Below are 14,218 nucleotides of genomic sequence, written 5' to 3'. Positions count from 1 at the left end.
AAATCAAACACTGGATGCAATGAAGTTACACAATGAATCTACCAACCAGTGATTGGCTCTTTTATTTAGAAGGCGGGACATATTCCGCCATATTGCGCTTTGCAGTTTCTCCCATTCATAAGTAATAGGAGTGCAACATCTTTGTATATCTAGTCTTTGGCTTAGTGGAGCACAAGGGCTGCGTCAGAAATTACATACTCTCTTGAGTAGTAATTACTTCACAACCACTAAAAAATTACGTTCTAGATAGTATGAGTGTAATCTATTCATACTACATTCGCCATGCTGTCATTATCAAGTGACCAGTTATGCTTCTTCACTGCCATTCATAAATCCTCTCCTGTGGCCTCATGGGATAGTATGCACACTTCAAAATCTCGCAGTAGTAGGTCATCAGGGTACTTTTTGCCTACTGTTTTATGAGTATATGAATTCAGATGTATGTATTTTGTCACATACAGTTTTTCGCCTACTATATAGTAGGGAAGTATGCAATTTCACCGATGGCTTATAAACCTACAAACAAGAAGTCCCTTTAGAAGGAATGGAGTGATGTCAATATTTGGAAGACAACTCCCTGTGGTGGCTGGATGAAAGAGTATCCTGTTGTGGCCTTACAAACTAATGATGGGTTATGCTCCACAAACTTTATTAATCTGTAAAACAGGTCGCATTTGTATGTGCTTCATTAAATATAGAGCTGTTTTACTCAAAGATATCTTCAAAGGAGCCAGCATAGATGAGCATTACCAATGACAACTTAAAACAAGAGAATGAATTGGTAAAACGTGCTGACATATAAATAAGTCGTGGGAACGAATTGCTATTTTGTGGCCACAATATACGGTACATATTTTTTTCTTCATGTCATGTGCGGGGCTCTGTATTTATTACTTCAACTTCAACTAATACTTAGGTTTTTTTAGTTGCCAAGGAAATTGAAATTTTTTATTTTTTTATTGAAAAAGGTACGTTTTTACAGCTAGTATTATTTCAGCTTTATTTTAATTAACGAAAATGATTTGATGAGTTTAAGTTAATAACAACACAGTTTTGGACCAAATTGGCTTTCATTTTGTGGGCATAACAATGGTTATCCACATTCCCAAGAACATGTTTCCCGTATGGTTACATAAACAGTTCCCCGTCTATCACTGATTCATTCCCTTTCCCCCTCTCACTCTCACTGTCTTTGTTTCAGATTATATAAGCCATGTTTTTGTTATTCATTTGGCTCTATCTCTGTGGAGAGATAAAACTCTTGATAGCAACTGAAGGATAAAAACGGAGGAATACCAATAAGCGGCGAGATGAAAACGTGGGGCTGCGTTGCTCGCCCTTTTTCCTAATTGAGTTGTTGTTGTTTGCATGCTGTGATCAGACAATAACAGCAATTAGTCTCACTCACTCAAACACACACACATCAACTCATTGCTCTCTTATCAAAGGTCAGACCGTTTGATCTAGCATCCCAGACAAAACACACACCCCGTGCCAATCGACAAGCATGCACACACAGACATACACACCTCCCACCCAGACATGCAGACAAACACGGTCGCATTGACATGCTTCGTCCATCCACACTCATAATAGGAACACGTGCTCACACGCAACCCTTGTGTGCCCCTGCAGGAATGTTTTGGTTAGCAGGGAGAGTTTGTGCGTCTGAGTGCGTTTCCTCCCATATTATGATGATAAACATGTGAAAGTGTTTCAGATGCCAACTGGATGGAGCGTTGCCAGCCCCCCCCCTTTCCCTCTGAAGCGCTAATTTGTCCTTCTTTTTTTCTCCTGAGGTATTTTCAAAATTCTTTTCTCATTTTATTTTCATTCCACATGAGAGTGATGGATAATATTTATCTGTGCTTTCATTGGGAACTTGCGGAGGAGAGGACATCTGGATGGATGGCTGAGTCTGGGATATTGAGAAGCATTAGCTAAACAGGGCGAGGAGGATGTTTTTATACAGGACTGTTAAACGAGAGATGTTGAGCACATAATTAATTTAAAAGGGATGTAGGAGAGAATGAGGGGCTGCAGCACGTGAAAATGGATTATGGATATTTTTTTTAATTTATTTAATCATCTCCCAGGCAAAATTCTGCTGGCTTAGAAAAGTAAAAGCACTCCCCACAACAAGACACACGTTTTGATGTCTTTTGGACAAATTCTTTAAAAAGTTTAGACTTACATATTCCAAATCCCTAAACCTAAAAGTGTGAGCAGTAGGAAGAGTAATGGCAGTCATGTCAAAATTTATCAATTATACTACTGTTCAAAAGTTTGGGGTCAATAAATCTCTTATGCTCATCAAAGCTGCATTTATTTGATCAAAATACTATTAAATTGTAATAATATTTCACAATATTACTGTGTACATATTGTGAAATATTATTACAATTTAAAATAACTGTGTTCTATATGAATATATTTTAAAATGTAATTTATTCCTGTGAGCAAAGCTGAATTTTCAGCATCATTACTCCAGTCTTCAGTGTCACACGATCTAACATGATAATTTGCTGCCCAAGAAACATTTATTATTATGATCAACTTTGAAAACAGTTAATTTTTTTTTTGTGGAAACCATGATACATTTTTTACAGTCTTTGATGAATGGAACGTTAAACATTTATTTGTAATTGATAACCTTTGTAACGATGTAAACTTTTTGTGTCATTGTAAAATTTTATTTCGTGTTTGATCAATTTAATGATCAATTTAATGCATCCTTGCTGTATTAATTATAATACCTTACATGTATTACTTTTACTTAAAGTAAACGTTTGGGTAGTGTACCTACCTAGTGAATCTAATAATTAGTTTTGGCAATGTAATGTCAATTGGAAAAACTCCAGTGAATTTAGTGTAGCAAACAAGTTAAGTGTAGGTTCAGGTAAGAACACAAAGTGTTAGGTGTTGGCCTATCCCATTTGGTTTATTAGTTTGGCAAAGTATGCGGTATGATTAAATATTTGGCACCTGAATGAACACAGTTGACGCTAGAGCATGTTGGCGATCGGCTTAGTAGATCTGTGCTTGTAAGATTTTTAACAAGTCTTTGGCCTGAGGTCCTCTAAGGTGAATGTGTAACAATATGTCATTGTATTGTGATTTGTGTTTTTCCGGCCTCTGCCACAGGTTTACGGTAAATGTGTGTGTCGGCATCACACGGCTGGGGATCACTGTGAACGCTGTGATCGTCTTTACAACGACCGACCATGGCAGCCAGCTAACGGTTTAACCGGAGAAGCTCATCAGTGTGCTAGTAAGTTCAGTTCATATGTAAAACTAAGCGGTAACTTGGAAAGAGCAGCACTGAAGAAATGTGTGACGTCTCACAACATCTGTGCTAGAGTGTTGTTACTGGTGGTCAGGATGTTGCTGTGATTTGGTTACTCTCAATCTCAAATTTGTTCCTTACAAGTCTATGCTTACCAAATCTGCATTTATTTTTATAATAAAAAAAGCATAAAAACAGTAATATTGTGAACTGTCATTACCATTTTAATATTTTAAATGTAATTTATTACTGTGATCAAAGCTGAATTTTTAGCATCATTACTCCAGTCTTCAGTGTCACATGATCCTTCAGAAATCATTCTAGTGTGCTGATTTGCTGTTCAAGAAACATTTATTATTATCATCATCAGTTGAAAACAGTTTTTTTCTGCTTGTGGAAAGTGGAAACCATGAAACATTTGCTTCAGGAGACTGTGATGAATAGAAAATTCAAAAGACAATTTATTTGAAATATAAATCTTTTGTAACATTATAAATATATTTACTCGATTTGTCACATTTGATCGATTAAATGCATCCTTGCTGAATAAAAGTGTTATATTCAGTAACATTATATATTGTATATATACAGTGAGGAATTGGGCTACTTTTGAACTGCAGTGGTTGACTTTTTATTTTGTGGTAGAAATATTGGATTAGTTAGATGTTTATCAGAATGTTTTTGCCATTGGAAAATTCTGAATGCTTCCCATATCTACTGGACTCTAAAATCCATATCTGGCAACCCTGGTCTATTTGTCTGTGAGTTGATTCATATCTGTACTAACCTAATATATGTGTATTCTTGTGTCATTGTGTAGAGTGTAAATGTAACGGCCACGCTGAGAGTTGTCACTTTGACGAAAGTGCATGGCTACGCTCGGGTCAGCGGAGTGGCGGTGTGTGTGACTGCCTTCACAACACCAGCGGCCGCCACTGCCAGCACTGTCAGAGCGGCTTCTACAGAGACCCCGAGAGACCCTTCACTGCCCCGGGATCCTGCAGATGTAAGACACAATCATGCATCATTGTGTAAACGCACCTTCAAATCCATGTTCACGCATTAAGCGCTCAACATCGGCACATTTATAGATTTTTATACTATGGTCAGTCTGAATTCTTGATTATGACTGGCTGGAAGGCGTGTACTAAAACCATTTATTGCACAGGTAGTTCCAGTCAGTTTAATCACTGTTCTGTATTAAAGGAACACGCCGACTTTTTGGGACTTTAGCTTAATCACCGTATCCCCCAGAGTTAGATAAGTCCATACATACAATTTTCATCTCCGTGCGTGCCGTAACTCTGTCTGACGCACCCACCGCTAGCCTAGCTTAGCACAAAGACTGGAGGTAAATGGCTCCAGCTAGCATACTGCTCCCAATAAGTGACAAAATAACACCAACATTTTTCTATTTACATGTTGTGATTTGTATAGTCACAGTGTGTACATATAACAAGGTCACATGAGACACAGCCATCTTCTAACCGTATATATACTGGGAACTATATTCTCAGAAAGCGAAGCACTGCTACTTGGGTAGTGCTTCGCTTTCTGAGAATATAGTTCCCAGTATATATACGGTTAGAAGATGGCTGTGTCTCATGTGACCTTGTTATTTGTACACGCTGTGACTATACAAATAAATCACAACATGTAAATAGGAAAATGTTGGTGTTATTTTGTCACTTATTGGGAGCAGTATGCTAGGGTAATTTCATTATGGTTGTTGTAGCGATGAAAATAACAGTCATTTGTATCCTTCCAGTCAAATATTATACTGTATGTCGATATATCAATACAGAAAGCAGGAATCTCAGGCTTTTCTGGATGCCTGGAACACTCTAGCATGATCTGGCACCAATCCAGGCTGCAAAGGCGAGGAAAAAGGACCTTCATGTCGTCTTTTTGGACCTGGCTAATGCCTTTGGGTCAATGCCCCATGAGCTTCTGTGGGCCGCCTTCACCTTCTTTCATATTCCAAACACCATTACAACCCTGGTTAAATCCTACTTCCAAGACCTGCAGTTCTGCTTTACCACAGCTGATTTTACCACATCTTGGCAATCCTTGGAAGTTGGCATCATGGCAGGATGCACCATCTCACCCCTGGCCTTTACAATGGCAATGGAGGTAATCATCCGGGCATCAAAATGGGTAGTGGGTGGGCAGCGGCTTAATTTGGGCACACGTCTTCCTCCCCTCAGAGCCTTTATGGATGACATCACTACTCTGACCACCACTGCTCCATGTACCAGGAAACTGCTCGGAAAACTGGAAGAGAACATCAGCTGGGCTCGCATGAAGATAAAGCCATCAAAGTCACGGAGCATCTCCATTGTCAAGGGAGTGCTCTCTGACTGCAGATTCTTCATTGGAGAGGAACCCATCCCAACAGTTTCTGACCAGCCTATTAAGAGCCTTGGAAGGTGGTATGATGCCAGCCTGAAGGATAAGGATCAGGTACAGCAGCTGCGGAAAGAAATCAGAAATGGGCTCCAGGCCATTAACCACACTCAGCTCCCTGGAAGATTGAAGGCCTGGTGTTTACAGTTTGGCCTTCTTCCCCGAGTGCTGTGGCCCCTTACCATTCTTGAAGTCCCAATCTCAACAGTGGAGAAGTTGGAAAGAGGAATCACAGGCTACATCAAGAAATGGCTTGGAGTGCCTCGATGCCTTACCACCATAGGCCTCTACGGAGATTGTGCCCTCAAACTGCCCCTCACCAGTCTCACAGAGGAATTCAAGTGTGCTAAAGTAAGACTTCAGATGACACTGATTGAATCTCGTGATGCAATGGTGAGTAACAACAAACCAATCTTGGTGGCAGGCCGCAAATGGAGACCAGCTAGTGCTGTGGAGGAGGCAGCAGCAGCTCTCAGACTTGCGGACATAGTGGGGCATGTCCAGCAGGGAAGGGGAGGCCTTGGGCTAACAACTAGGCTTCCTGCCTGGAATACAGCCACGGCACACGAATGGAGGAAATTGGTGGTGGAGGAAATACACCGGCAGAAAGAAGCCGCAAGGTTGGCCAAGGCAGTTTCCCTTGGTAAACAGGGACAGTGGACACGCTGGGAGAGTGTGGAGAGAAGGAGGATCAGCTGGAAGGAGTTGTGGAGCATGGAAGCAAAGCGAATCAGCTTCATCATCAGGGCTACATATGATGTGAACACCTAGCAATCTCCATCAGTGGTTGGGAGAAGATCCAGGATGTGCCCTCTGCTCCAGGCCAGGTTCTCTCAAGCACATACTGACCGGATGTGGAGTCAGCCTCACCCAGGGACGTTATACGTGGCGTCATAACCAAGTCCTTAAGATCCTTGCAGCCACCCTGGAAAACAAACGGACTGCCTCCAACTCTTTACCATCCCCATCAGCACCCAATCCACTGCAGATCAACTTTGTCCGCATGGGGGCAAAGGCAGCCTGGTGCAGGCCCACTTCTCTGGAGCATGGTCAACTTCGAGGGGCCTGTGATTGGAAGATGTTAGTGGATGTTGGGCAGCGGCTAGTTTTTCCTTCAGAGATTGCAATCACCACACTTAGGCCTGACATAGTTCTCTGGTCCCCCTCTCTGAAGAAGGTCTTCATTATCATCGAACTCACCGTACCCTGGGAAGACTCAGTGGACGACAGTGACGTGCGGTGATGTCTTAAAGAGGCTAGGCACTGAGTTATGAAAGATTACCTGATTTATTGTTTAAAGGCTAATAATAACAGTAAACATTACGCACAAGCGTGGCATATCAAGAAATGTACAAATCAGGATGTATATCGCGTGTATTCTCTCAGTCTCTCTCTCTCTCTCACACACACACACACATACACATACACGCACGTCGCACACACACAAGCGCGGCACAGGCACACACCGAGAGTAACAGTATGTCCACTCCACTCCAGCATTAGAATGCAACCATTCTTAATCCTTATTGTTGCACAGCGGCCAAAAGTAAAAGTAAAATCACACACCGCTCAATTGAATATGAAGTCAAATGGCTTGCATTAATTCAACCATATTTATCAATTCAATATTAAGCCCAAAATAGTTTTTGACTCACCAATCGGTAGATTATTTGTAGCCTACATCAAATTCATCCGCCGCCATTTCCTCATGAAGACGTCGATCGCAGCTTTGTAAAACTCATCTTTACGGGCCTTCAGTTTGCACAGTCTCTGGCTCTCAATTTAAAACATTTAACTCTCTGATGACAGCCTTTTAACTCCGTTGCTGTCATTTTGGCTTTGAATTTGCCGCGGGGATTAGGCATGTAGGCTATCTGTGGTGTGTAACGTTAATGACGTTAGCTGCGCAAATGTCCAGTAATATCTTGATTTTAATTGGTCCATGTCTGCTATGTTACGGAGATGTTACGGGCATACCATATTTACGTCCAAAGGCACAGCAGAGTTGTGCTTTTTGACGTACATGTTAAAGAATACAGGATCGAAGTGCGCATGCGCAACATGGGTTTTTCGCTTGCTGTCTGCAATGAATGGACAGTAAAAGCACTGCTTATTCTACGATTTGTTTTTTATTTGATTATGCGTAACTGCTACATTTGTCATCATAACGTCTAAATAATTGGAATAACACACATATTGCATATATAAATCACAAGAATAAACAGTAAAAATACAAATACAAGTTTATTATTTAATAAACCATTTTATTTTTGAATTTTGGCAGGGTAGGCAGTGCCTAGTTTGCCTACCCAGACCGCACGTCACTGGTGGACGAGGCATACGAGCGAAAAAAACTATGCTATGCTGAGCTAGCTGCTGATGCACAAGATCGCGGATGGAAAACTGAAGTCCGTCCAGTGGAGGTGGGGTGCAGGGGGTTTGTGGCAGTGTCTACCACCAGACTGCTTGGAGACCTGGGAATCAGAGGCAAGAGCCTGCGCCAGGCCATCAAAGCAATGTCGGAGGCAGCTGAGAGAAGCAGCCAGTGGCTGTGGATAAAGAGACAAGACTCTTGTTGGGCTCCAGCTTGATTGGGTGATTGGGGGGATACACTGCGGGGATTGATCACCCCCGTAGGGCCTTCCTCAACCGAGGATGTCTAGTTATAATGGCCGAAACATCCAATTAAGTTTGAGGTGTACTACTGACGATGTGTCCCTCGGACCACCTATCAAGGAAGGATGCCCACCTGAAAACTTCACTGTGACAACTACACTGCCAAGGTCAAGCACATTCTCCTGGTACGCGCTTGCACTTAAAAGGATGTATTACATCTTGTCCTGTGTTTCCTGAAAAAAAACAAAAAAAACTGCAAACATCCATAACAGCTTTAACTTGTCAGTGCTGGAAAATGACCATGGTATAAGAGGGATAATCCACAGCTAGTTGTATTTTAATCTATTTGAATAGACTCCATTTTGCGTCAGGTGGTTTTTTTGTCTCCACGTCATGCATTAAAATCATTTAATGTTCAGCGATCCGTGGATTATATTATATACTTATACGCAATATTTCATCTTTAACAAAACGTCTATCCAAGTGTGGAATACTTCTATAAAATTGGATCCAATGTTCTTTATAATTAGTATTTTTTGTGTGTGTGTGTGTGTGTGTGTGTGTGTGTGTGTGTGTGTGAATGTGTGTGTTTTTGTCTTAAACAAAGATGAAAGGCATTAATCTCAGATTTTGAAAAGCTGCTTAAAATGGCATGTGGAGTATCTGTGATTTCCCCACTGTTCAGTTCCGTTCCTGATCTCCGTCTTTCTTCAACGTGTGCATGAAAATGCGAGTGAGTGTTTGAGTATACGTGTGCAGCTTGGCCTAGATGTCAGAATTCAAGAGATCAGCGAACATGTCCAATATTGTAGCACACACACGCATGCACACATTGAGGGGATGTTTGGTATTGAATGTTGTTCCTGCTCGGAATGCTAATGGCTCTTACGGCGAGTCGGGACATGTAGAATAACAAGAACATTGATGGGATCTCGGCCATGTGTGTGTGCAGGAGTGTAAACGCGCATATTGTGAATGTGGAGGCAGACAGATTAATCATCAGATGACATCAGGCTCATAATAATTGACTGCGCATGCAAAGCGTCGGGATAGCTCTATATATTTGTTCTTATGATGTGAGTCATTGAAAAATGCATTGCTTAGAGAAAAGCACAATTATATTTGTGCTGAGCCTCAGGAAACGCCACTAATAACATGCATGTCATTTGCTGTCTGATGTGTGCATTTTGTGTAACTTTCTCTCTTTCTGAATTGCAGCTTGCATGTGTAACCATGTTGGTTCCACAAGTTGTAACCCTGATAATGGAGACTGCATCTGTAAGCCAGGGGTGGCCGGGCCACACTGTGACCAGTGCATGCTGGGATACTGGGGTTTGGATGAATATGGTTGCAAGCCCTGCCAGTGTGCTGGTGATTGTGACCCATACACAGGAGACTGTATGATTAGGTGAATATGAACCTTTTTGCTGGCTTTTTGATTATATTAGACATTGATAATGCATTTATTTGAACAAAAGTACAATAACAATACACTATAATTCACATTTACATAATGCTGATATTAGTGTGTGATTTTTAGTTAGGATGGCCTAATATCAGTGTCGTTTTTGTTAACTAAAGCTATAACTATTAAACAAATGATTTTGGTTACTATTTTGGTCATTAGATGAAAACCTTAAATTAAAATTACAGTCTGAAGTTTAAGTCAAGGTAACAAAATGACTAAAACTAAAACTGAAATAAAAATAAATTAAAGCTTTATGGAAATATTTTAAAATAATAATAAATATGACCGAAGGACGTAACAATTTCTAAAACTTAAAACTAAAATGAACTTAAAAATATAATAATAATAAATACTACAATGCTATATAAATAACATTTAGACACTTATTGTAAGTCACATTTAAAAATGTATGAATTTCATATTTCAATTTCAAACTAAGTGATATTTTCACCAATTGGTGATTGTAGGTGAATTTGTGATGGCATCTGAATTTGTCCCATCTTTGACGCTTCTTGCTTGGAAAGTGTGCTTGTGCTAACTTTATTTAAAATAAATGCCAGTTGGTTTGATATTTTGTTGTCAATTCCAATGTGATTCGTTTTTACCACTTTCTATAGACGTAATGATATTTATACTGTACAAACTGTATATTCTATCCCCCTAAACCTATTTTCAAAAAACAGTTGTTTTTTTAAATGTAAAAAAATAGATAATTTTCTAAACCTTATGGGAACCAAACCTTATGGGAACCAAAAAATTGTCCCCATAAGGTCAAAGCCATTTTGTGGTTTACATGTAGTTGTATAATATAATTTATATATTATGATATAAATTACATAGATATATAACCATGCATGTGTTTTCTTTGTGTGTGTGTGTGTGATTCTTGTCTAGGTCTGAATCAGATCACAACGGCACGGCAGAAAATCATCTTTTTCGAACAGAAGAGCTTTTCTCCGCCCTTAGTCACCCAGGTATTAAATGGAAATCTTGGAGCTGATAACAGCGCTGTCTTGTTCCCGTGAAAAGTTTATTGTCTCGTCTGGGGTAAAGGCATGTGCTGTTGTAAAGTCGTGCCTGTTTTTAAGTTGTCATAGCTACAGAAAAAAAACTGACAGCCAATACTTTAATTGCTGGGTATTTCTTTTCTTGACAGACAAATGTGTATGCAAACAGCAAGCCCTTGGAAACAGCAAAGTATTCTGCAACGTAAAATATGCTTATGGTAAGCAGCAGCGTAAACAGTCCGGCTGTGCACTCACTTCACGTAGTTAATGTGTGTTTGCTTGTGTGTTTGTAGCAGTGAAGGTGAGAGTGCTCAGTGCTCATGACAAGGGCTCTCATGCAGAAGTGGATGTGAAGGTTCTCAAGGTGTTGTGGGATAACTCACGCCTCAGGCTCTCTCGGGGAAATCGAACTCTTTATCCCGAGTCGTGGACCTCACGAGGCTGCACCTGCCCTGTACTTTTCCCAGGTTAGCAAACATGCGCACAGAGTCATGGCTTGTCATGATACGCAAGGCCGTCTGCACGTATCCCCGCACATTTTCTGTGTTGATTGTGGGGATAAATCCGTGGAATGGATTTAAATCTGATCAGATGCGTTAAATGGACCTCGGACCTAAACGTGTTTAACTGGAGGTATTATCAAATCAAATGCATTGTAAATTATGTGTGAAATAATAACAGTTCTGTGAGCACAGATTCTGTGGAAGCAAAGTTATTTAATATAATGCCATATCACACACAATCTGGGAAAGGGAACATATTCGGTTCACTTAGTTTTGTTGTGGCCATGACATATTAACTCATGGGAACGTGATGATATGTCGTGGCCTCGAGATCCTATGTTTAGGGAACGACATTTTTCTTGTGGCCATGAGTTTAATGTGTAAACTAACTTGCATGACCATAGCAACCTGTGATTATCACAAATGGATATTATTAATAAATTCATATTTTATTTTGAATTAAGCATGACAAATTTAAAATTGATTATATTAACCTATAGACGATTATACTATTATATTAGGCTTTTTAAATCCATTCACCAATTCATGTCTTTTTTATTTCGTATTTTTGTATTATTTTATTAAGTTTGTTTAAAAAAAAGTTATATATCTTAAACATTTGTTAACATGTATTCTTTACCTCAATGAGCTCATTGTTTTTGCCCTTAATTAATATACTTAATTTCATTTCAGAAATGTGTGTATGTATATATAATATAATATGTACATTTCTGAAATGCATAACTTGAACAATGTCACCTCTGATAACAGTTTACTCTAAATTGTAATGTAGACACCTGCATTTTCTGTAAAGCTGCTTTGAAACGATGTGTATTACGAAAACCGTTATACAAATAAATGTGAATTGAATTGAATTTATCAAAAAATGTTAAAAGAATATGCAAGAACTATACTTAAACTAATATAGGCCTACAATAAAACATTATCCATCCCATCTCACAGCCTTTTAAATCCATTCACTGATCATGTCTTCTTTATTTAATATTTTTATATTATTATTATTATTATTAATAACAATGTTTTATTAATATAGTGCCTTTTAAAGACCCAAGGACACTTTACAAAATAGACTAATAATACAGATAATACAGAAGAACAAGCAAAGATCAACAAGCAGCCGAACAATAAACATAGCATGGCAGTTGAAGAAGTGAAGAAGTGTTGATATAGCAGAAAGGGGAACCCATTAGTTTCAAAACAACGTGAATAAATGAGTTTTCAGTTCTGCCATGAAGAGTTTCTGGAGAAGCTTATTGCAGAGCTTAGGCCCATAATACTGAACGTCCTAGCAGGTTGAACCCATTCATTTGATAAAAAACTAAGGTCATATATATCATAAACACACAAACTCAAAGGTCTTCGCGGCAACCCGTCAAAATAAAAGTTCGGAAATTGTGACAAATATATTACAGTTGTATAGTAGAAGCTATGTCTCAATGTAATAATAATACTAAAACTAATAATAATAATATTGTTTGAGAAAAAAGTTAATTTCATATGAAATTAGTTTCAGATGATTCTAAGATAAATTAAATTAATGTTTTATGCTTACATTTGATTGCCAGAATTTTGTGTTCATATTTACGGTCACGTTTTTATGATACACATTAGGGAATTTCCTTTGACGTAGGAGCTAGCGACGACGTATAATGATGTAATGGTGTAGTGGTGGTGTCCCATTTCTTAGGGGAATATTTTTTTACCCTTACCACTCTGTTTCAAGGGGGAAGGGGTAAAATAAAATTGGAATTGGGCCAAGGCTCATTTATCGTCACATACTGGCATAGCCTAAGCCTACAGAAATGCAGTCATAAAATCAAAACGGGCATGATTGTCGAGTATTTACAAAATATATAATTTAAGTATAGTACTTTGCCTAATTAACGTCCTTTATAATATGTTAAAGAGATACATGAAATACATGAATGGAATGAGGGGGAAAATAAAGCAAAATAAAGCAAATTCATAACAATGACAAAATATAACAATAATAATATACAAATATTAATGATCAGTGAATGGGTTTAAAAGGCTGTGGGATGGGATGGATAAAAATGTAAAACATAAAAGCACATAACAAAATTATTCAAATTAAAATGAAAACCGAAAATATAAGAATAAAAGTTAAAATATTAATACATACTTTAAGAGTTTATAAATAATACTAAATTAGTTCATTTTTAACACTGCCTATTTTTATCATACATGTTTGGTGATATTGGCCTAATGTGATACTTTTGTAAACTCATCAAACTGTTTTTCCTCTTGCTTTAGGGTTGGAATATCTTGTAGTCGGACACGAGGATGTGAGAAAAGGCCGTCCCATGGTTAACATGAAGAGTATAGTGAAGCCATGGAGACCCAGCTTGAGCCAAAAAGTCCATCAGCTTCTGAAAATGAAATGTAGTTCAAAGACCTAGAGTCTTCCATGCTACCTGTCAACTTAGCCTTTATTTTATTACGACCATTTCCACCCTCTGAATCAAATCTTTAAAACAGTGGTTCTCAACAGTTGCGACTTTTGTCCAAGACAAAATTTTGGAGACCCTCCTGTCTAAGCTGATATGTACCTCTGGTACTTCTGTCGTAATAAAAAAAAAAATGACAGTTTAATGTTGTAAATGTCAAGTTTTTATGTGAATATAATTACATTTATACCATTTAAAGACCTATTGGGAGGCTTGCTGAGACCCCTAGTGGGCCCCGGCCTCCTGGTTGAGAACCACTGCTTTTAACCCAGCTGTATGGATGTATTCGCTAGCTGTCAGGTGAATACTAGCACTGTACAAAATGTATAAAAAATATGTATGTATGTGTATATATAAGATAATATATGTAGTTTTTTATTTCTATAACTAACCCTGTATATAGCATGCATTTTGTACACATAAAAATACAACGCATATATGCA

General features: G+C 38.7%; 1 protein-coding gene across 2 annotated transcripts in view; it reads left to right on the top strand.

Annotated features, from left to right (window-relative positions):
- ntn4 (netrin 4) overlaps window positions 1–14,218 on the top strand; it is a 27,793-nt gene extending 13,575 nt beyond the window's left edge. For both annotated transcript variants that reach the window (XM_081359731.1, XM_081359730.1), the window contains exons 4-10: window positions 3,145–3,271; window positions 4,107–4,292; window positions 9,527–9,716; window positions 10,671–10,750; window positions 10,933–11,001; window positions 11,077–11,250; window positions 13,582–14,218. In XM_081359731.1, the coding sequence (XP_081215857.1) occupies window positions 3,145–3,271; window positions 4,107–4,292; window positions 9,527–9,716; window positions 10,671–10,750; window positions 10,933–11,001; window positions 11,077–11,250; window positions 13,582–13,727 (972 nt within the window). In that variant the 3' untranslated portion in view covers window positions 13,728–14,218. The remainder of the gene's footprint in view (window positions 1–3,144; window positions 3,272–4,106; window positions 4,293–9,526; window positions 9,717–10,670; window positions 10,751–10,932; window positions 11,002–11,076; window positions 11,251–13,581) is intronic.

This window comes from Scardinius erythrophthalmus (assembly GCF_964197995.2).
Source record: "Scardinius erythrophthalmus genome assembly, chromosome: 2".
In the NCBI taxonomy this organism is placed as follows: Eukaryota; Metazoa; Chordata; class Actinopteri; order Cypriniformes; family Leuciscidae; genus Scardinius; species Scardinius erythrophthalmus.
This window is presented reverse-complemented; position numbering and strand designations above follow the sequence as displayed.